We start from the raw sequence: 22,517 nt of genomic DNA, 5'->3' as shown, positions 1-22,517 counted from the left end.
TTTCTGAAGGAGATGGTCCGTTGTTCTTTGACTTTGTGTAGTTGGGTGTGCATGTCAAAAAGTACAGCTTTGTGGTCAGCAATTGGGAAATCTGTTATGTTAAGGTTGGTGGAAGTGATGTCAGTGCAGCAAATTAAGTCCAGTATGTGGCCTTTGTTATGGGTTGGGAGGTTGACATGTTGTGTGATACCAAGACAGTCCAGGAGTGATGTGAAGTTGTTGGCAAAGATACTGGATGGATTGTCAATGTGGATGTTAAAATCACTGAGGAGGATAACAGTGGGGGACATTGCACATACAGTTGTTAGTAGTGATAAGAATTCATTGAGAAAAACAGCAGAGGGTTTTGGTGGCCTGTAGATTAGGGCTGGGCGATTAACTAAATTTTGATTTTGATTTTGGCTTCCCTCGATCATGAAAACAAGGTAATCGTAATAAAACAATCATTCTGCCGCATGCCGTGTCTTGTGTGGTAAATACAGCGAACCCTTCCATCTCCACCTGTGCACTTCGCCCCGCCCCCACCTGAACATTTTTGCTTTAGGCCACGCTGGTGCGTATTGCCAGTGCGTGTTTTGAAAAAATGTGTAGAAGAAGACCGTAGAAGATGGCAGAAATGGTCTGGAAGAAAGGTAAAGCGAATTCTGTGGTGTGAAAACACTTCAGTCTCGAGGAGTCTGACTCAGACCAAACAAAGATATTGTGCAAGATATGTCGCGCGACCGTGTCTGCACCTCAAGGGAACATGACCAATTTGTTTAACCATTTAAAGTCCACACACAGAGTAATACATGACCAAGTAGTGAAGGAACACTTTACACTGCCACCGCATATCCACCCAGCTCCAACAGGCATAAAGAAATAACGGATGCCGTCACATACATGATTGCCAAAGACATCTGCCCTATCATCACCGTTAGCGACCCGGGGTTCAATAAACTGATTAACACATTGGACAAGCGGTATGTGTTACCATCACGTCACCATATCAGCAGAATTGCGCTGCCTGCTCTTTATGACGAATGTCGCAGAAAAGTTGCAAGAGAAGTGTCAACAGCATTATATTTTGCCACCACAACGGACCTCTGGTCGAGCCGCATTTCATTCATTTTATTGATATATTTTTCTCTTATTTATTTGCATTTTTCTTGTTTTTCAGGTCCAGAGTTCAAAGTTCATTAAGTGCTTATTCTCAAATCAATGAATAATCGTCTTCAATAATCATGATTACAATATATCAAAATAATCGTGATTACGATTTTTGCCATAATCAAGCAGCCATACTGTAGATGATAACAATGGGGGACAGTGACAGCAGTGACTTTGATGTTGTCACGGTGCAGCTATCAAGGTGAGCGGGACCGCCAGCTCCCTGTTGCACAGGGTTTACTAATAAAAGAAAAACCCGGCGGAGAAGCCTCATTTAGCATTTAAAAGGTCCGGAGACGTAGCGGCAGAGTTGCACTCATCAGAGTCAGACACAGCGCAACCCAGAGGAACAGATTAAAAATCCACATGATGAGTCAGCGACGTAGTCCAGCGATGGATGATCCAGGTGATGAAGCCACAGAACCAGCGCGGTGGAGGCAGAGGAATGAAGCATGTAGACTGTAGCTTCACTAGAGATGGAGAAACTGCTGAGCGACGCCGGGGATTAGCAGCAGGCTAGCCGACCGGCAAGCGAACACCCTCGGGACATTTGTGTGTCGGGGATACAGCGTCCTCCACGTTGACAGCAATCCTTGGGTGCAGGTAAGCATCCAGGAGAGCTGGCAGGGTGGCAGCGGACTAGTCAGCTGTGCGGTGTGCTTCGTGGGCCGCGTCAGAGAAGGCTATCCAGCCACAGAGTGCGGAGAGGAGTGCCAGGAGTCCTGTGCAGGTGAGCCTTGTACCGGTGAAGCTAGCCCAGAGGCTTACCAGTGGCGAGGCAGTAGCAGCAGACAGGTAGACTGTTTAACTGGTGTTTCAGTGTCGCAGAGTGTTAGATTGAACAGGCCGATTCTAAGAGATGGCTTTAAGTCCAGGGTTCATACACGACATAAGCCAAAAAATTAGCAAAATATGGCATAAACAGCGGTAACAGTGGAGGAGGCACGGCAGCGACATTTCAGTGACATGTGACGTTTCCTCAGGTGTATTAATGAGATGTGGTCTTCAGGTGTGTTTTTCTGAAGCTATCTTCAGGGCTGCTCTTTAGATGTGTTCCGCAGGTGCGTTCTTCAGGCGTGTTCTTCAGATATGCTCTTCAGGTGCCTTCTTCAGGTGTGTTTTTCAGGTGTGTTCTTCAAGTGCGTACTTCAGGTGTGTTTTTCAGGTGTGTTCTCCAAGTGCGTTCTTCAGGTACGGTCTTCAGATACATTCTTCAGGTGCGTATTTCAGGTGCATTCTTCAGGTGCGGTCTTCAGGTGCGTTCTTCAGGTGCGGTCTTCAGATACATTCTTCAGGTGCGTATTTCAGGTGCATTCTTCAGGTGCGGTCTTCAGGTGCGTTCTTCAGGTGCGGTCTTCAGATACATTCTTCAGGTGCGTATTTCAGGTGCATTCTTCAGGTGCGGTCTTCAGGTGCGGTCTTCAGGTGCGGTCTTCAGGTGCGGTCTTCAGGTGCATTCTTCAGGTGCGGTCTTCAGATACATTCTTCAGGTGCGGTCTTCAGGTGCGTTCTTCAGGTGCGTTCTTCAGGTATGGTCTTCAGGTGCGTTCTTCAGGTGCGTTCTTCAGGTATGGTCTTCAGGTGCGGTCTTCAGGTGCGTTCTTCAGGTATGGTCTTCAGGTGCGGTCTTCAGGTGCGTTCTTCAGGTATGGTCTTCAGGTGCGGTCTTCAGGTGCGTTCTTCAGGTATGGTCTTCAGGTGCGGTCTTCAGGTGTGCTCTTCAGGTGCATTCTTCAGGTGCGTTCTTCAGGTGCATTCTTTAGGTGCGGTCCTCAGGTGCGTTCTTCAGGTGACGTCTTCAGATGTGTTATTCAGGTGTAGTCTCCAGATGAGGTCTTTGGGTGAGACTCAGTTCAGGTAAAATGTCTAATTTTCAGGTTTGGTTTTTCGAATCTTCAGGGATCTAAATGTTTCTGTGTTCTTTCAGATCTGGAGGCGAGTTTAAAAAAAATATTTTGGATTCTATTTGAATATTTGGTGTTTATTAATTCCTTTTAACCTCAGACTTTACTGATCACATGGTTCACAAGAAAAAAACAAATATCACACTGAGAGGTTTATGGGTTTTTCAAATTACTTGATACAGTTTTTCTATCTTTAACACAAGACAAGTGACCAGGAGGGTGTTGCCTGTTGATGTAAGGGACTGTGCAGCCTTAAAGGAGAACTTCGGTCGATTTAAACATGCAGCTTCATTGCTCAAGCTACCCTTGACTTGCCAGTACCGAAGACGCGAACACATTTGGTCCAGCCATTACAGAGCTCCGTGAACGGAGACTTAGCATTGAACGCTAACAGCATGGGGTAAGAACTTCACACTGTGTTTTAAGCGTCTTAACATGCTCCACATCTCACACCAAAAGTTATGCAACATCAGCAGACACCTTAGCACACAGCACTGTAGCGTGTATGACTCAAAATGAATAAAAAAGTAGTTAAAACAGTGTGTTTGTGCAAGCAGCTACTTACCTGTGTGTTGACATCCGTGTGTTCCGGTAGCTAGACCAAACTAGTCAATCCGTCGAGCGTGCGTTTACTCCCTCACTGGCGGAGACGGAAACGTATTCCAGCATTTTTGTGTTTATGTTCATAATGTACATGTCCATGTTACAGCCTGTCATGAGCCATGAGCCTTACAATAGCCTGTTAAGCCTGTTAAGTGCACACTCGATGGATTGACTAGTTTGGTCTAGCTACCGGAACACACGGATGTCAACAAACAGGTAAGTAGCTGCTTGCACAAACACACTGTTTTAACTACTTTTTTATTCAGTTTGAGTCATACACGCTACAGTGCTGTGTGCTAAGGTGTCTGCTGATGTTGCATAACTTTTGGTGTGAGATGTGGAGCATGTTAAGATGCTTAAAACACAGTGTAAAGTTCTGACCCCATGCTGTTAGCGTTCAATGCTAAGTCTCCATTCACGGAACTCTGTAATGGCTGGACCAAATTTGTTCGCGTCTTCGGTACTGGCAAGTCAAGGGTAGCTTGAGCAATGAAGCTGCATGTTTAAATCGACCGAAGTTCTCCTTTAAGGAGGCACCGACAGGATGTCAGCGTCATTTCAAAGTAAAAGTACATAAACCAAACTGTGAACAGATTTTCTTTCCACTGACCAGAGTCTGGCACTGCTCTGGATGCAGACGTCAGGCCTGAACTTCCTGTAGGGGGCGTTCTTCACCATGCAGTCAATGGACTCCAGCAGCTCCACCATGGTCAGGTACTGCAGAGACCAGAACACATCAACACCTTCACAGGACTGAAAATAAAAACACCATGACAGCTGTTTTCAAAGAAAGGAAGCCGTGGTGAGACATGAACCACATGACTCAGTGACACACGTGGTTTGGACAAGACGCATCACACCTACGCCACATGTCTTAACCATCAGTCCTATCTGCACATCTAAACCCTAGTCTTACCCACATGTCTTACCTACGTGTCCACACACACCCCGTCTGTAAACTTCCCTCACAGGGTTTATTAGAAAACGTGACTAAAAACAGCCGCCAGATGTTCATTAAATAAAAAATCTGCAACAAAACAGCAATATTTTATTGATAACAATTCATCACACGTCAATGAGCAAAGCAGTTTAACAGAATGGTTGCCGAGGCAACCACAGAAGAAAACGTCTCACACGTTTCATTCTGTCCCCCACCTGTCTGTCCGTGTCTCACCTGTCTGTCTTTCCTTGTCTCACCTGTGGTTTGGTCATCTCAATGGCGATGTTCTGAACCTCCAGGTGCAGGTCAGCTTTGGGACTTTTCAGCTCCAACTCTGCGTTCGGGTTGATGATCATTTTAGCAGATGCGAAGATCGGCTTGAAAACTACAAACAAAAGGATCAATAAGTGAAGCATAAATATTGACAAACGATCAGCTGATGATCAGAACTAAACTAATTTGTCTTTCTCTTCCTGAGCAAAAGCTGCCGCAGATGTCAACAACAATGACAACAACAAATATCTGCTGTTTATCAGTTTGTTGTTTGCAGCAGCTTTCTGATCTCAGTGACGCATTTCAGAAAACTGAAACAGATCAATGAACTGAATCCAGCTGGAACAAACTAAGCTAAAGTTTATGAACAAGAAGCAGAACTTACCATTAGCATAACATTAACATAACGTTAACATACATTCATAAAATATTAACATTAACATACCATTAACATAATCTTTACATTACGTTTACATAACGCTGACATAACATTAACATAGCGTTCACAAACCACTCACATAACATTAAAACAACGTTAAAATACATGCACAAAACGCTTTAACATCCTTTTACTGTCAGCAGGAGTTCAGGACTGTTGTTGTTCTGATCTGTGTGAAGAACTCACTGTACTGATAGTGAGGAAGCTCCTGGTCCTTACTGCTGATCCCACTCTTCAACTGATTCTACAGGAGGAGGAGAAGATGGAGCAGGAAGAGAAGGAAGAGGAAGAGGAGGAGGTACAGGAAGAGGAGGAGTAGGAGGAGGATGAAAACCATATGCAGTTACTTTAAAGATAAAATACTAAAAAATACAGTCAGCATCTTCAACAAAGTGTCGTGAATTTTAACAGAGTCATCAAAGACTCAAACTTAATTCATTACTCCTCAACAAGTTTCTACGTGCTGTAGCTGGGACACTGCAGACACTCACCACGATGTCTTCCCATGATCCTTTGTAAAAGATTGGACTGTTGACGTTCCAGTAGGCACAGAGACACTCCAGACGACCCAGCTGACACAAACACACACACACACACACACAAGTCTAACACACTGACACTGACACTCTTACATTAGAGGGGTATTCTTAACATACATACATGAAGATATGTGGCTCAAAGTGAGAGAGGGATCATTAACTATTCCAGCCTCTTGACTGTGTGGCTCTGAGAAACTGTGCAAACTACAATCCATGAAAATGAATCAGTTTGGATCCAACAAGCAACTCATTGAGACCTGAATTTCATAAAGTATTTTGTTATTTACAGATACAGTCCATGAACACAGAGTCCAGCTGAGTCAGATAATGCTGTTATGAAGCTTTTCATATCATATTTAGATCAGGTTCCTTTGACCCGACTGTAAGAATCAGACTGTGTTTTAAATCATAAAAAGTTTAATTATTGTGAAGGTAAACAAGAACCAGCTGACGTAAACAAACATCTGTCACCTTGTAGATGATCTTTGCTGCTTCGTTCAGGATGCAAGACTTCCAGTTTTCATCAGCCGTCTGAAAAATATAAAAAGCATCGGGTTACAGGTGTGCATGTGTGCGTGTGTGCGTGTGTGTGTGTGTGTGTGTTTGTTACCTGCAGGCTGAGCTCTGACAGTGTAAGTCCTATTGACAGGGGGCGCTGCGTGTCTGACAGCTGAAACAAACAAGCAGAAAACCAGCTTCACTTCCTGTATCTCGGTACAGGTGAGAACTATGACATCACGCTGAACAGATGAGCTTTACATTTACTCATTGTCCACCTGACAGTCAGACAAACAGAGAACCCGACCCTTACCCTAACCCCCTGAACCTGGAAGTGGACCTGGGTCAGTACTCACGTCGTCCTCGTAGCGCAGGTGGATGCTGCTGATCTTCACCTGTAGGTTTTTGATCACTTGAGTGGCCAGTTTCTCCATAAAAGTGTCCTTCTTGTCCTCCTGAGGTTTCTCTGAAAACACAAACAACAGAAAACTATTAAAAGAGAGATGAAACCAGGACTCGATCAGACCAGGACCAGAACAGACTTTATCCACAGACCAGCATCTGTTTGACTTAAAACTTTACATCATCAGAAACAGATTTGTAACAGAAGAAACCAAAGAGATAAGACGATGAATAAAATGTTTTAAGTCATAATTAGGGTGAAATTGTGAGTCAGAAAAATATGAGCTTACTCAGGAAGAGGCTGCTTAGCCAGAGAGCTGACAACATTAATGACATGCTGAACATTAAAGAGTATGTCTACACCCACTCTAACTGGACAGGCTCATGAGATCACTTTTGTTGTGAATTGGCGCAATACAAATAAAGATTGCCTAATCAAACAAAGATGGAGAGACTTGCTTTACGTTCACTCTGACCTCTGTGAGGATCACACTCATCTTCTTCCCCTTCAGAGAGACAACAAACCTCACCTGTTCTGTTGTCATGTCGTTTCAGCTTCTTCAGGCCTTTTTTGGCCTTTTTATGTTTTTTAAATCCTTTTGAGACTTTGGCAGCATTAAAGAGAGAGACGGAGGTTAGTGAGAGAAAAGAGCGAGAACACAGAGAGAGAAAGGAAGCAGAGACACTGAATTCACAGCCAAGATTTAAACCAGCAGCAGCGTCACAGGTGGGGGTGAGAGATTAGCCAATCACAGGCAGGACACATGTTAACGACACAAACTGCTGACTCAACATGTCATTAACAGTTTAAAGGATCAATATGTCCAGTAATTTGGAAAAATAATAGATGCTGTAAAACTACGAGACAAATGAAAAGAAACGGGTTTCACTCTTCATCTTATATTCAATGTAGGATCACCTGAGCTGACACCTGAACTCCTGGATGGCCTTAACACCTGGATGGCCTTAACACCTGGATGGCCTTAACACCTGGATGGCCTTAACACCTGGATGGCCTTATCACCTGGATGGCCTTAACACCTGGATGATCTAAACACCTGGATGATCTAAACACCTGGATGGTCTTAACACCTGGATGATCTAAACACCTGGATGGTCTAAACACCTGGATGGCCTTAACACTTGGATGGCCTTAACACCTGGATGGCCTTAACACCTGGATGGTCTTAACACCTGGATGATCTAAACACCTGGATGGTCTTAACACCTGGATGGTCTAAACACCTGGATGGCCTTAACACCTGGATGGCCTTAACACCTGGATGATCTTAACACTTGGATGATCTAAACACCTGGATGGCCTTAACACTTGGATGGCCTTAACACCTGGATGGCCTTAACACCTGGATGATCTAAACACCTGGATGGTCTTAACACCTGGATGATCTAAACACCTGGATGGCCTTAACACCTGGATGGCCTTAACACCTGGATGGTCTTAACACCTGGATGGCCTTAACACTTGGATGATCTAAACACCTGGATGGTCTAAACACCTGGATGGTCTTAACACCTGGATGGTCTAAACACCTGGATGGTCTTAACACCTGGATGGCCTTAACACCTGGATGATCTAAACACCTGGATGGCCTTAACACCTGGATGGTCTTAACACCTGGATGGCCTTAACACCTGGATGATCTAAACACCTGGATGGCCTTAACACCTGGATGGTCTTAACACCTGGATGGTCTTAACACCTGGATGGCCTTAACACCTGGATGATCTAAACACCTGGATGGCCTTAACACCTGGATGGTCTTAACACCTGGATGGCCTTAACACCTGGATGATCTAAACACCTGGATGGCCTTAACACCTGGATGGTCTTAACACCTGGATGGTCTTAACACCTGGATGGTCTTAACACCTGGATGGCCTTAACACCTGGATGATCTAAACACCTGGATGGCCTTAACACCTGGATGGTCTTAACACCTGGATGGCCTTAACACCTGGATGGCCTTAACACTTGGATGATCTAAACACCTGGATGGTCTTAACACCTGGATGGCCTTAACACCTGGATGGTCTAAGCAGTGGACAGGTTGTCAAAGAGCTTCGGATTCACTCAAAACGTTTTTTCAACCTTTAATGTGTTTGTTGAGCTTTTTCTTGTGTGTCTGTCTTTGTTACAGGAAAAAGTGTGTGTGTGTGTGTGTGTGTGTGTGTGTGTGTGTGTGTGTGTGTTACCGTTGTGCGGCTCCTTGTAAACAACACTCTCCAGACTGAACAGCAGATCTCCAGTTTGAGATGCTGACAGCAAATGCAGCATGAACAGTACAGACGGCACGTTAATACACTCATCTGGTACTGGGCCCAGTATGACCTCCCTACTGGTCTCAATACACATTTTAAAGACACACACTCTAAGATACACACTCCGATCATCTGAGGTCAGAGGTCAGGCAGAGGTCAGTCCTTCTCACCTCTGCGTGCAGCCATCTGTAACGCCTCCTCGATGCGTTGCAGCTCTCTCTGCTTCGCCTCCTGCTGGTAGCGCTCTTCCTTCGCTGCATCGAACTTGATCGCTGAAAAAATATAAAATAAATCAAAAACAGTGAGTTTCTGCTCGGACACATTCTGACTTTCAGCAACCTGCACCTGACTGAAGCTTCATGATGAGAGCAACAGGACCAACAGCATCGTTACCTGGTGGTTAGCTTAATGCTAACCACGTAGCCACAGCAGATACACAGACGACATGATCAGACAAACAGCTGCTGGACTGTGTCAGTGTCAGTGAATCTGCACACATCCTTTTTGTTGTTTTGTCAGCTCTGTGAATTTTTCTCACTCAGTGTGAACTCTGTCTGCCTGTTCTCCAGGTGAGGTGAACACCTGCCAGTGTCTGTTCATTTCTCCTGAACTAACTGAAGAAACTAGAGACTCTACAAAAACTCTTGTTTGTTTAAATAAAGATCCAGGTGTGTCTGAGTGTGTTTAATGTGTTTTAAAAGTTAAACTCCACCTAAAAGTCATCTTTTCAAGGTCGAACTTTCTTTTCCTGCAAATTAAATTTCAGTTTCTTTCAGTCGCTGCTTGTTTCTGAGGTCTATTTCATAAGGAACGTTATATAACACTCTTCTTCTCTGCTTTACTCTTGTGAAGGTGAATGTGTATGGAGTTAGAATCATGCCAAAACCTCACACACACACACACACAAAACATGTTTAACTCATGCCCAATGATTCACAAACAAACTCAGTGTGGTTTGCAAATACAAAACATCATTCACATTATTTTTGTACTCGAAAGATTTATTTTTGTACTTGAAGGATATTTTTTTGTACTTGAAGAAATATGTTTCTTTGTATGTGTAAAACATGCTGTATTAGTTTCTGAAGCATGATGTATTTGTTTGATAGGTACATTTCTTATTTGCAAAACAAAATGCATTAGTTTGTAAATGATGTTTTGTATTTGCAAACCACACTGAGTTTGTTTGTGAATCATTGGGCGTGAGTTAAACATGTTTTGTCTGTGTGTGAGGTTTTGGCATAATTCTAACTCCATAAATGTGAGGAAAGATCCTGAACTGTAGAACCAGACCGAGTCCAGACTCAAACACTGACAGGTTTACTTTGTTTATCAGTGGGTTTCCTGCAGGTTAAAACAGTCTGATCTCAGGTCAGCTCAGCTCAGAGACCAAACAGACGATGACTGTCAAGCAGACGACTGGAGACTCGAGTTGGACCCGGTGACTAGGTCCATGTTTTCATAAATAATGCATGATTTTAAATATTTTTCTCTGATTCTTTACGTAAACTTCCTGTCATCTCACATGAAACTGATCTTGTTCTGTTTTTTTGTCTTTAAGTTAAAATATTTGATCATTTCTGAGCTGAATGATGTCATGTTGTCTGTTTTCTGTCGAGTCACTGAAAGTCAATGAATCAAGTCACGTCACACCTGTGCTGCTCAGCACTCTGATGCAGACACCCTGCAGGTGAGTCATTAACTTTAAATTAGGTTCCTGTGCAGTCCAAAAGGTTGTTAAAAGCCTCCACCCTGCTGACATGACAGCTCAAGTGTTTCTACAGAAACCAGAAAATCCTCCAAAACCTCCCACAGACCCCGGGATCGGACTGATTAGACTCCAGGAAAATCTACATGAAACATCAGAACTGTGAAGTAAAAAGGTTCAAGAGGACAAGAGGTGGAAACAGTGAGGGCTGCACGATGTGTTCCTTCACCAACTTCAAACAGTATTCAACTGCAACAGACACTTCACTTCTTCACTTTTACTTCTCATTGTGCAGTAAAACTGATGTCACAGTGTAATGTCTGTATGTGTGTAGAGAAATGACAGATCCACATATAGACTGGTTCACTTTAAACCTCACTGTCACAGTGAGTCTGACATCAGGCTGGATTTGTGCAGGAAAACAACCTTTAACTATGGCATAAGGGAAGGAAGCACATCAGCTGTTTATTATCATTATTATTGTTATCATTATTTATCATCATGTGGACATCGTGCAGCCCCAACAAGAAGCACAGAAACTGGATCAGACCTCAACCTGAACCACCACCTGAGCCTCGGCCTCTTACCGTTGTATGGACACGTTTTCAGTTCAGACCCAGCTGCAACATACACACAACAAGTGAGAACACACACTCCTCCATCTACATGTGTGTCAATACGTAGAAGCTCCATCTCCAGACCAGACCAGCCAATCAACAGGCTTTATTCAGCAGGTGCTGCACATCACTCTGACTACAGATGCAGCACTGACAGTTTAACAGATGTGTCATCATAAAGTTTCTGCTATCAGAACAAACATTCAACTAGGTAGATGTCTCTGTGTGTCCCTGTGATCATGAGAACCTGCTCCTGATCTGGTCCCACAGTCAGACCTGGTCCCACAGTCAGACCTGGTCTGGTCCCACAGTCAGACCTGGTCCCACAGTCAGACCTGGTCTGGTCCCACAGTCAGACCTGGTCCCACAGTCAGACCTGGTCTGGTCCCATGTCTGACGGGTTCACCTCAGAGCTTCGTGATCTTTTATTCTTATAAACATAAGCAGAATCATGTGGCTTCATTTTGAAACATCACTAAGCCTAACCCTACAAGATAAAGGTCACCTGACGGAGGTGAGCAGTCTGGCATGTGATTGGCTGGTGATGGAGCGTTCTCATTAGACATGAATCTGTCCACAGAGCACACAGATCATCACTTACTGGCTCCAGGAACAACCAGCAGGTACAGACCGTCCAGCGTGGCGACCACGGCATCGTTGTACAGATTCTTCCAGGGAATCTTCAACGTCAGCTTCCCTGAAACACAAACAGGAAGTGACATCAGTTTATCAGCTCAGTGAGTTTGGTTCAATAGGTTTTGGGTTTGATGCACTTCCTGTCCAGTGGAAGTGAGGAGTTATTTGTTTCCTGTTTTTTTTAATAAGAGAATCAATTCAAATCATTTAATCAATCAACAGCTACGAATCAAATCAACGACACTCCCTCAAAATATAAATCACAACTCCAAGAATAAAACATTTTCACACTCACCGATCTGTCCGGCCTTCACTTTGAACGGAACATCAAACTCACTCTGAAACACAAACACACATTATTACATATTTATCAGCCAACCAGTCAGCGCGTTACAGTCGAGCGATTGGACATCATCTGACGTCTGCTATCAGAAACACTGTGGCTGATGACATCATAGAGAGGGGGCGGGGCCTCAGACTCACCAGAGCATTCTCCTTCACCTTCAGGTTCTCCAGGACTACATTTCCTGCAAACAAACACAATGAAGTCATTAACTCTTCATCATCGTCATCACGTTTGTCAGGCTCACATTTATCACGATGAGCTGATGATTGTGACAACACTGTGAGCAGGTGACCGTCTGACTGACAACATCACATTTATTACATGAATACAAAATAATGATTGTGTCCTTTCCCCACACAGAGCCTCTGCTGACACGTATCATCAGATGACTTGTCATAAATGTATTATTTTACCACACTTTGGCAAAATAATAAAGTTAGTTAGTTAGATGCTTTTATTGTCTCCCTTAGGAGAAATTTGTTTTGAACACAAGAGAATGTCACATGTTCACATATAGCACATCACAAAACACAAGAGGAAAGATGAGGAAGTCTGTTTACATATAGCATAAATTCATATCGGCACAGAACACACACACTCTTCATTTGCACTTTTTGCACACTCTCTTCCTATTGCACATATACCCACACAACATCATTAATTCTATTGAACTGATTATTTTATTGCACTCTTATTATTCTATTGCACTTCCCTATACCATTGTTTTTATTGCACTGTCCCTTTATGAATCTCTCACTCACACACACACACACACACACTATCTTGCACTATTTAATAATTTAACGGAGGTAGGTAGGATGGACAGTTTATATCTATTTAACTTGCAGTTTGGTACCCTATACTCTTTTCCTGAAGGCAACAACTCATATTTGCTGAAAGGTGATGGTTCGTGTTTTATGAATGTTTCTCCTGCAGCTGTAACATCTGTTCAGATGAATAAGGTAATCGGCAGCCATGTTGGATCGTGGTGGTTATCCGAGGTGAACACATTCTCTTCTACTTCCTGCAAAATATCTAATAATGAATAATGTTTCGGTCACTGGAGACATTTTCCTGCACAAAGACTATTTTCACTTTGATACTCTGATGACATGTCACTGATAATACATCTCTATTTTACTTTGGTGGTATTTTGTGTGCAGGACTTTTACTTGTCACTGAGCAGATGAATGTATGTGAATACTTCCATAATTCCAGATCTGTAGCATAAATGTTGAACTCCTCCTGATGGAGGTTTGTGTAACCCTTCATCAACACGCAGCCACTCAGAGCTGCCAGCTGATTGGTGGAGCCTGTTGTAAGTGTCTCGGGTATGTTTGACTCCCACAGGTGTGACAAAGACATGTGGACAGTTCTGTTCCAGAAAGACCAGTTTTAGAAACACGTCTTCTGTTCACTGTTTACTGTGTGTGTGTGTGTGTGTTGAGCTGATAAGCAGCAGGTTTAAACTGTCAGTTAACTGAATGAACCCTGGTGAGACTTTGTGTCCATCTGTCAGTTTGACCGTTAGTTTCTAGACATTTTCAAACTGATCCTGGGTCAGATCGACCGTGTGTGTGTGTGTGTGTGTGTGTGTGTGTGTGTGTGTGCGTTGAGGGTGTGTTTGTTTACCCGATTACTGACGCTCTGTGACTGTGAGATTAGCACACCCAACCTCGGTAGAAAATCTGGTAATTTACTGTATTTGAGGTACATTAAAACCTGACTGCGGTGAACTTCTGTTCACTGTGACTTGCTCTCCAATTCGGCATCAGTGTAACGCAACAATAATGATTCTACTTAATGAACTGACAGACGCTCATAATCATGAGAGCCCGCTTCCGCCAGCGTCTTCTGTATGTTTTGGTGGAGGCATGGAGGGGACAGCTGGAAAGCTTTGATAAATTGAATGAATTAAAGCCGGTCGGTGGGTTGTATTAAAGCCGAATTTTAGAATAGAACCTGTTCTTTAACACTGCATTTTTCAAATATGTTCTAGTCCGTGCTGATATTTGTTCAGCAAGCAGAGAGTTTTAAAATGTGCTATTACTGTACGGAGTCCGGCCTCTGTCAGTGTGCCACCGCGGTGGCTGCTAGCTAGCTGCTGATCTTACCTCCCCAGATCCCGATCTTGAGCTGGGACTTGTCCAGATTCTCCACGTAGTCTCCGATGAATCTGTTGAGCAGGTCGCTGACCAGAGACTCGAAGACCATGACTGAAAGCTCCGGGTGGGACCCTGTGGAAGGGTCGCCGTCAGCCTTTACCTGATTTCCGCTCCGGATGAAGACAGGAATCAACGATCGACTCTATCTGGGATCGACTGCTAGGTGTCATCGAGTAGTGCTGCCTGTGTGTGAACAGCACTGTAGGAGCGAGATAGAATCGATCAGTCAGGTGACGATGAGTCACACAGTTTCACTTTACTAGACTGTGTGTGTGTGTGGGTGTGGGTGGATGTGGGTGGGTGTGGGTGGATGTGTGTGTGTCTGACTGTCTGTCTCTGTACTCACATAATAAACTGGCATAAATAGATGTAATAAAACCGTAAAAATGCAAACACAATCCACATGTTTGCTTAATTTACCCAACTTACACTTGGGCAGCTGTGGCTCAGGGGTAGAGGCGGTGTCTTGTTATCAGAAGGTCGCTGGTTTGACTCCTCTGGTCTTGTGTAAGATACTGAACCCCAGACTGCTCCTGATGTGCTGGTCGGTATCTTGCATGTCACCGCCACCGTCAGTGTGTGAATGTATGTCTGAATTACTGTAAGTCACTTTGGACAGAAGTGTCTGATAAATGTTTATGTAATAATACAAATATGACACATTCAGTCAAAAGGATGAAGAGAGAACTGACAGTGTGGAGCAGGATGTCCTCCGGAGGAAGACAGAACCTGGAGCAGGATGGGTCCTGGAGGGGGACAGGTCCTGGAGGGGGACGGGTGCTGGAGGGGGACAGGTCCTGGAGGGGGACAGGTCCTGGAGGGGGACATGTCCTGGAGGGGGGACGGGTCCTGGAGGGGGACATGTCCTGGAGGGGGACATGTCCTGGAGGGGGACGGGTGCTGGAGGGGGACGGGTGCTGGAGGGGGACGGGTCCTGGAGGGGGACGGGTCCTGGAGGGGGACGGGTCCTGGAGGGGGACATGTCCTGGAGGGGGACGGGTCCTGGAGGGGGACATGTCCTGGAGGGGGACGGGTCCTGGAGGGGGACGGGTCCTGGAGGGGGACGGGTGCTGGAGGGGGACGGGTCCTGGAGGGGGACGGGTGCTGGAGGGGGACATGTCCTGGAGGGGGACGGGTCCTGGAGGGGGACATGTCCTGGAGGGGGACATGTCCTGGAGGGGGACGGGTGCTGGAGGGGGACGGGTCCTGGAGGGGGACGGGTGCTGGAGGGGGACGGGTGCTGGAGGGGGACATGTCCTGGAGGGGGACATGTCCTGGAGGGGGACGGGTCCTGGAGGGGGACGGGTCCTGGAGGGGGACATGTCCTGGAGGGGGACGGGTCCTGGAGGGGGACATGTCCTGGAGGGGGACGGGTCCTGGAGGGGGACGGGTCCTGGAGGGGGACGGGTGCTGGAGGGGGACATGTCCTGGAGGGGGACGGGTCCTGGAGGGGGACATGTCCTGGAGGGGGACATGTCCTGGAGGGGGACGGGTGCTGGAGGGGGACGGGTCCTGGAGGGGGACGGGTGCTGGAGGGGGACATGTCCTGGAGGGGGACGGGTCCTGGAGGGGGACATGTCCTGGAGGGGGACATGTCCTGGAGGGGGACGGGTGCTGGAGGGGCACGGGTCCTGGAGGGGGACGGGTGCTGGAGGGGGACGGGTCCTGGAGGGGGACGGGTCCTGGAGGGGGACATGTCCTGGAGGGGGACATGTCCTGGAGGGGGACGGGTGCTGGAGGGGGACGGGTCCTGGAGGGGGACGGGTGCTGGAGGGGGACGGGTGCTGGAGGCAGTCTGATCTGATGTGGGTTCAGGATTTTCACAATAAGAGCATTTGTTTTTCCTTATATTTATAACAAAAGCTGAACTCCAGCGTTGCCATGGTCACAGCTCAGTTGCTGTTGATGAGGACAAACGGGTCTTATTAGGAGTCATTTCCTGCTGATGGACAGATGCCGTTTGCCTGATTTGTGTTGAGTGCAGCTGTGATGTCATCAATGTGTCACAGTTCAGAGAATCGGGCGCCATGTTTGCAGACGGAGGATGAGGAGGACGAAGAGTTTAATGAAGGAAGCAGCTGATCTAATGTTCTCAATCAAACCCACTGAGATGATCATTACCTAGACATAAAGCCCATAATACTCACAACAGGAAACACATGATGATCAATCACATGTTGTCCCGACAAAACGGACAAAAACACAAATAAACAAAAACTAACACTTAACACAAAGTGATTTTTCTAAGTAACGAAACATGATGTTTGTGTTCGGCAGGACCAATTAACTTGTTGTGATGTCATCGCTCTGCAGCTGAGGCAAAGAAAACAGAGAACTCTGCATGTGCTCCCGAACACAAGTCAGGGTCTGGGACGAACACCGTCTCTGAGGGACAGTCCTGGACTGAACCGGTCAGCCACAGCAGTTAAAAACAACACAATCAGATACACATTAAAGGAATTACACATTAAATGATATCAGCTGGTCTCTGCAGGTCTCTGCTGGTCTCACAAATCTCTGCAGGTCTCTGCAGGTCTCACAAATCTCTGTAGGTCTCTGCTGGTCTCTGCAGGTCTCTGCTGGTCTCACAAATCTCTTCAGGTCTCTGCTGGTCTCTGCAGGTCTCTGCTGGTCTCACAAATCTCTGCAGGTCTCTTCAGGTCTCTGCCGGTCTCACAAATCTCTGCAGGTCTCTGCTGGTCTCTGCAGGTCTCTGCCGGTCTCACAAATCTCTGCAGATCTCATAAATCTCTGCAGGTCTCTGCAGGTCTCACAAATCTCTGTAGGTCTCTGCTGGTCTCTGCAGGTCTCTGCTGGTCTCACAAATCTCTTCAGGTCTCTGCTGGTCTCTGCAGGTCTCTGCTGGTCTCACAAATCTCTGCAGGTCTCTTCAGGTCTCTGCCGGTCTCACAAATCTCTGCAGGTCTCTGCTGGTCTCTGCAGGTCTCTGCCGGTCTCACAAATCTCTGCAGATCTCATAAATCTCTGCAGGTCTCTGCTGGTCTCTGCTGGTCTCTGCAGGTCGCTGCAGGTCTCTGCAGGTCTCTGCAGGTCGCTGCAGGTCTCTGCTGGTCTCTGCAGGTCTCTGCTGGTCTCTGCAGGTCGCTGCAGGTCTCTGCAGGTCTCTGCTGGTCTCTGCAGGTCGCTGCAGGTCTCTGCTGGTCTCTGCAGGTCGCTGCTGGTCTCTGCTGGTCGCTGCAGGTCTCTGCTGGTCTCTGCTGGTCTCTGCTGGTCGCTGCAGGTCTCTGCTGGTCTCTGCTGGTCTCTGCAGGTCGCTGCTGGTCTCTGCTGGTCTCTGCTGGTTGCTGCTGGTTTCTGCTGGTCTCTGCTGGTCTCTGCTGGTTTCTGCTGGTTTCTGCTGGTCTCTGCTGATCTCTGCTGGTTTCTGCTGGTCTCTGCTGGTCTCTGCTGATCTCTGCTGGTCTCTGCAGGTCTCTGCAGGTCTCTGCTGGTCTCTGCTGGTCTCTGCTGGTCTCTGCAGGTCGCTGCAGGTCTCTGCTGGTCTCTGCAGGTCTCTGCAGGTCTCTGCTGGTCTCTGCTGGTCTCTGCAGGTCGCTGCAGGTCTCTGCTGGTCTCTGCTGGTCTCTGCTGGTCGCTGCAGGTCTCTGCTGGTCTCTGCTGGTCTCTGCTGGACTCCAGCTCAGACCATGTGAAGACAGACGCTACACGAGGATGAGCTGAGTCCAAACCCAGACTGAAGAACTCATTTACACCAATCTGGTTCTGAAACAGAGATCTGATCTGAGCATATTATGGGATGTTTCATGAGTGTAACTATACATCTCACCTGTGTGAACTTCAACTTGTGTTGTGTGTTGTATTAAATCACGATGTTGTAAACACAGACGTGAAAAACATGAATATATAAAAACAACAAACAGTCTGTGAGAAGGAATGAAGTGCACACACACACACAAATGCACACACACACACACACACACAAATGCACACACACACACACACACACACACACTTTAAGTTTAACAATAATTAATCTGTACAAACTATTTTCAAATGTCCACTTGACACCATGAATCAAAACAAAAGATAAATATTGTTTATTTTAATGATCTATTTTGAAAATGTGAATCTTTTAAATATTTCACAATAACAATAATAGAATCATTTTAAAAGAAACATGTGGCTCTATACATAAATAATATGTTATTATATTCAATGATGTCATTTACCAGAAGCCCCTCCCCCATCAGGCTCCATCTGATGTTTCTCCACAAGGTCACGAACCTTTATAATGACCATGGCCACACCCCCTCGCCCTCCAGCTGACCATGTGACCTGCGAGATGCATCCAGGTCTTTAAATGGTGCTCGTCCCCCCGAGACAGACACAGACGACAAGAGTCACAGCCACAGGTAAGTCACCTCTCTCTCTGACAGTCAGGGTCTCTCACCCTCTCTCTCTCCATGTGACTTTTAATTTTTATTTTGTGTGTTGTGTGTGTGTGTGTGTGTGTGTGTGTGTGTGTGTGTGTGTAGGGGGGTGTACAGTGTGCTGTGATGAATACAGACCTGTTTTAATAAAGTTGGTTAAAAGTCTGTCTCTCTCTCTCTCTCTCTCTTTTCTCTCTCTCTCTCTCTCTCTCTCTTTTCTCTCTCTCTCTCTCTCTCTCTTTTCTCTCTCTCTCTCTCTTTTCTCTGTCTGTCTTTCTCTCTCTTTTCTCTCTCTCTCTCTCTCTCTTTTCTCTCTCTCTCTCTTTTCTCTGTCTGTCTTTCTCTCTCTCTCTCAGTGATCTATAAAGTGTTTACTGTGTTGAAGCTGATGTAGGTTCTGAGTAGTTCTGATGTGGTCCGATCACATGTACAGGTTATTTGTTCCTGCAGATAAAATGGAGACCGAAGAGTTTAGTTCTGGGACTTCAGGGTTCAGGTTCCAATGTGGCGTTGTGATGTTTTGGTTTGTTGAATACTTGATGATGTCATCTTGTTCTTGTAACTTCAGTCATTTAATCAACTCATTTCTTCGTTTGGGTAAAAACTGATGATTGTCATTAATCTGGTGCCTGTAAACGCTCAGCACACACAAACACACACACACACACACAGATCATCACTGACATGTTGAACTTTAGATCAGAGAGTAATCAGACAGTAATTCTTCTTCTTCTTCTTCTTCTTCTCTGGCAGGATGTTCGGCGCTGTGCTGCTCTGCTGGTGCTCCTTCACACTGCTGCGTCTCTCTTCTTCTCTGGTTCATGGAAACATCCAGCTGGAAGATGGTCCAGCTGCTGCCCGCCGTGCCGAACCCTCATACCTGTCGGAAATGGGTTAGTAACGCCTGTCCAGTCAGAGAGCTCCAACCACAACCTCACCTGTCACCTGACACACAACTGGGCTGAGAAATCCAGTGTGTTACCTCAGAATGAGTCTTTATATCTACGGAGGTTGTCGGCCATGGTGCACGCCCATGTTTCCACAGGAGCCTGGAACAGACAAACCCTGACTGCACAGAGGGACTGTCAGGGAGGGTGACATGAGGGATGTTCAGTTGGTTTGTAACCAGTCCAGTTTTTCCTCCATGTTCACATCGTGGTGGGATGAAGAGATGCTCTGTTCCAGGTTCAAACTCACACAACAGTGAACCTCTGACACATTTTATTTCATCACAGTGAAATCAGCTCACCTTCAGAGTAGAACATCATCACTGACAACCCACTGGCTATCTTGAGCATTCAGATACTTCCGAGCTGACGTTACTGTTTTGTTATAAAACAGTAAAATTAATTCTGAAATATCAACACTCATCTTGGATGCAGTGAGCCTGGAGGTGAACCACTCTGGATGTAATCAGTCAGAATCCAAATCAGTATTCAATACTTATTGTCACACAAACATTTGTTTGCCACAGCAGCCAAAGGACAGAAGTATTTTAAAAAACAGTAACAATAGTAAAAAATAAACAATATAATTAGAAAGGGAAGAAGTGGAATGGAATAGAATAAACTCCTATATACATATGAACATAATATTGTACAGAATTAACATTAACATAAATTATAAACAGTTTGTCAGTGAATTGTTATTTACAAATAATAATAAATATGGTTATTTCAAAAAATTGACCAGATAGTGCAAACTAAAAACGAGAAATGAGATATGTATGCTACTGGCAGCAGTGCTGTGCAAATCGAACACTAATCTTAGTCAGGAAGTGGTTGAATGCTAAAGTTAGCTAATAGACGATCACATTTGTTGTCATAGTTTGAAATATGATGCCAGATTTTCACCGTCCGTCATCACTTCAGCTAATGATGTGTCAGGTTCCCACCATGACATCAGAGGAAAAAGGTCACCGTGTGAACATAACAATATATAATAATAGTAATAATAACAATAATAATAATATATAATAACACATAACTGATTCTTTTAAGTCACTTGGCAGATAAATGTCATGTGATCAGGAGCAGCTGACTTTCGCAGACGGAACGATGAAGCTGGACAGGTGACACAGCAGGTCCATTATTTTCTGTCTTGTGTCCTGCAGACCGAAGCCACGCCCCCGACCCTGTGCATGACCCCGCCCTCCTACCCGTCGACTCGGTGGAGGATCACTTCCTGATGGACGCAGGGTCCTACGACGAGGTGGGTGTGGCTTATTTGAACTCTGAGTTAACAGATGTAAAGGTGAATGCAGTGAGTTGATCTGTTTCCTGTTTCCAGGACTCGTCGGCAGCCTTACAGCTGCAGGGTCGGGCCATGCGTTCACCTCGTCGATGCATCCCCCACCAACAGTCCTGTCTGGGTTACCCTCTGCCCTGCTGTGACCCCTGTGACACATGCTACTGTCGCTTTTTCAACGCCATCTGCTACTGCCGCCGAGTCGGCCACACCTGCCCGCCCAGACGCACCTGACGACGCACCTGACAATGAGGTGTTGAGAGGAGACGTGCAGACAGAAACCTGATGATACTTTCTGTTACATGTTGGATAAAAGTGCTCTTCATGTAATAAATGACTGTTGAGCAAAATATATTTTCAGATGTTTAAAGTGTTTTGTGAATAAAAGACAACGTGATAACAATAATGCTGATGAAATAAGAGATGTGTTCTAACGGAGATGTGTTGCTGCATTTTAGTAAAGTACAAGTTTCCTCTGCTTCAGTCTTGCTTATGTTGTAAAAGGTACCAGCAAGTCAAATTTGAGTAAAAGATATCCTGTAAAATATATGACTTCAGTAAAAATTAAGTAGTTTGAATCCATCACTGATGCTAAGCTAGGCCTACAGATGCTGCCTGCAGCAGTGTAGTGAAGACAGTGTTCAGGCTGATATGATCTCAACGTCTCTCTCTCAGGGGAAACACACATTTTTAAAACCTGTCACTTTACGATCTTCCTTCTGTTCTGGGATATTCTCGATTGGTTATGAGTTAAATGTATGATCAGGTCATTATGACAGGATCCCATCATGGCAGCCCCGCCTTCTTCCTGGTGTTTGTGTTGTTTCCCCTGTCTGTATTGCTCCTTGTGTTTTGTGTCAGTGAAGACAACATGCTGATTGATTCATTAAAATGACAGAAGGCTCATTGTAACGCCCGCCAATGTAATAATGTCCGCAAACGTGATAAACCACAAACATAATAAAAATCTGCAGCATTTAATGTAATAAACCCACAAATGTAATACATTTTCCACAAACGTAATAGCCGCTGCCTACTACAAATGTAACACGTGATTTCCCAGAAATGTCATAACAATTATCTTTGCAGGGATTCATTACATTTGCGGGGACGTGAAAATCTTTATTCTAATAACTTCCCACAAATGTAATAATACGATGAATAATGGTCATGGTGTTTGTTTGTTTGCCTATACACCTACTTATACTACTGACTGCTCCGCTATCACACAACGGACACAACAACATTGCTACAACACCAAGAACCACAAAAAGAGTACCTAGCACAGTACTGTTATACTTGCTGTGTGTGTGTGTGTCAGGGATGGAAATTAGCACCCGCCAAATGCAGGTGAATGTGTCTGTTGGCGGGTGAATTGAA

General features: G+C 45.4%; 2 protein-coding genes across 3 annotated transcripts in view; one reads left to right on the top strand and one right to left on the bottom strand.

Moving 5' to 3' along the window:
* vps13c (vacuolar protein sorting 13 homolog C) overlaps positions 1-14,672 on the bottom strand; it is an 88,749-nt gene extending 74,077 nt beyond the window's left edge. The window contains exons 1-15 of the mRNA XM_030413265.1: positions 14,449-14,672; positions 12,472-12,515; positions 12,284-12,326; positions 11,954-12,049; positions 11,323-11,355; positions 9,198-9,299; positions 8,962-9,024; positions 7,278-7,352; positions 6,702-6,811; positions 6,458-6,517; positions 6,319-6,378; positions 5,800-5,880; positions 5,495-5,552; positions 4,854-4,981; positions 4,267-4,373 (exon numbers count right to left, since the gene is read on the bottom strand). Of these exons, the coding sequence (XP_030269125.1) occupies positions 4,267-4,373; positions 4,854-4,981; positions 5,495-5,552; positions 5,800-5,880; positions 6,319-6,378; positions 6,458-6,517; positions 6,702-6,811; positions 7,278-7,352; positions 8,962-9,024; positions 9,198-9,299; positions 11,323-11,355; positions 11,954-12,049; positions 12,284-12,326; positions 12,472-12,515; positions 14,449-14,548 (1,160 nt within the window). The 5' untranslated portion in view covers positions 14,549-14,672. The remainder of the gene's footprint in view (positions 1-4,266; positions 4,374-4,853; positions 4,982-5,494; positions 5,553-5,799; positions 5,881-6,318; positions 6,379-6,457; positions 6,518-6,701; positions 6,812-7,277; positions 7,353-8,961; positions 9,025-9,197; positions 9,300-11,322; positions 11,356-11,953; positions 12,050-12,283; positions 12,327-12,471; positions 12,516-14,448) is intronic.
* Positions 14,673-18,692: 4,020 nt separating this feature from the next.
* agrp (agouti related neuropeptide) lies at positions 18,693-21,806 on the top strand. 2 transcript variants are annotated; one of them, XM_030415134.1, is made up of 4 exons: positions 18,693-18,872; positions 19,644-19,783; positions 21,004-21,101; positions 21,180-21,806. In XM_030415134.1, the coding sequence occupies exons 2-4, from the start codon at positions 19,645-19,647 to the stop codon at positions 21,369-21,371; spliced, it is 429 nt and encodes a 142-aa protein (XP_030270994.1). In that variant the 5' UTR covers positions 18,693-18,872; position 19,644; the 3' UTR covers positions 21,372-21,806. The 2 variants fall into 2 exon arrangements, with proteins under 2 accessions (XP_030270994.1, XP_030270995.1); XM_030415135.1 differs by lacking the exons at positions 18,693-18,872; positions 19,644-19,783 and adding an exon at positions 19,933-20,075.
* The last annotated feature ends 711 nt before the right edge of the window (positions 21,807-22,517 follow it).

The sequence above is a fragment of the Sparus aurata genome, chromosome 4, assembly GCF_900880675.1.
Source record: "Sparus aurata chromosome 4, fSpaAur1.1, whole genome shotgun sequence".
Lineage (NCBI taxonomy): Eukaryota > Metazoa > Chordata > Actinopteri > Spariformes > Sparidae > Sparus > Sparus aurata.
The sequence above is the reverse complement of the archived record's forward strand: the minus strand, read 5'-3'. Positions and strand labels throughout refer to the sequence as shown.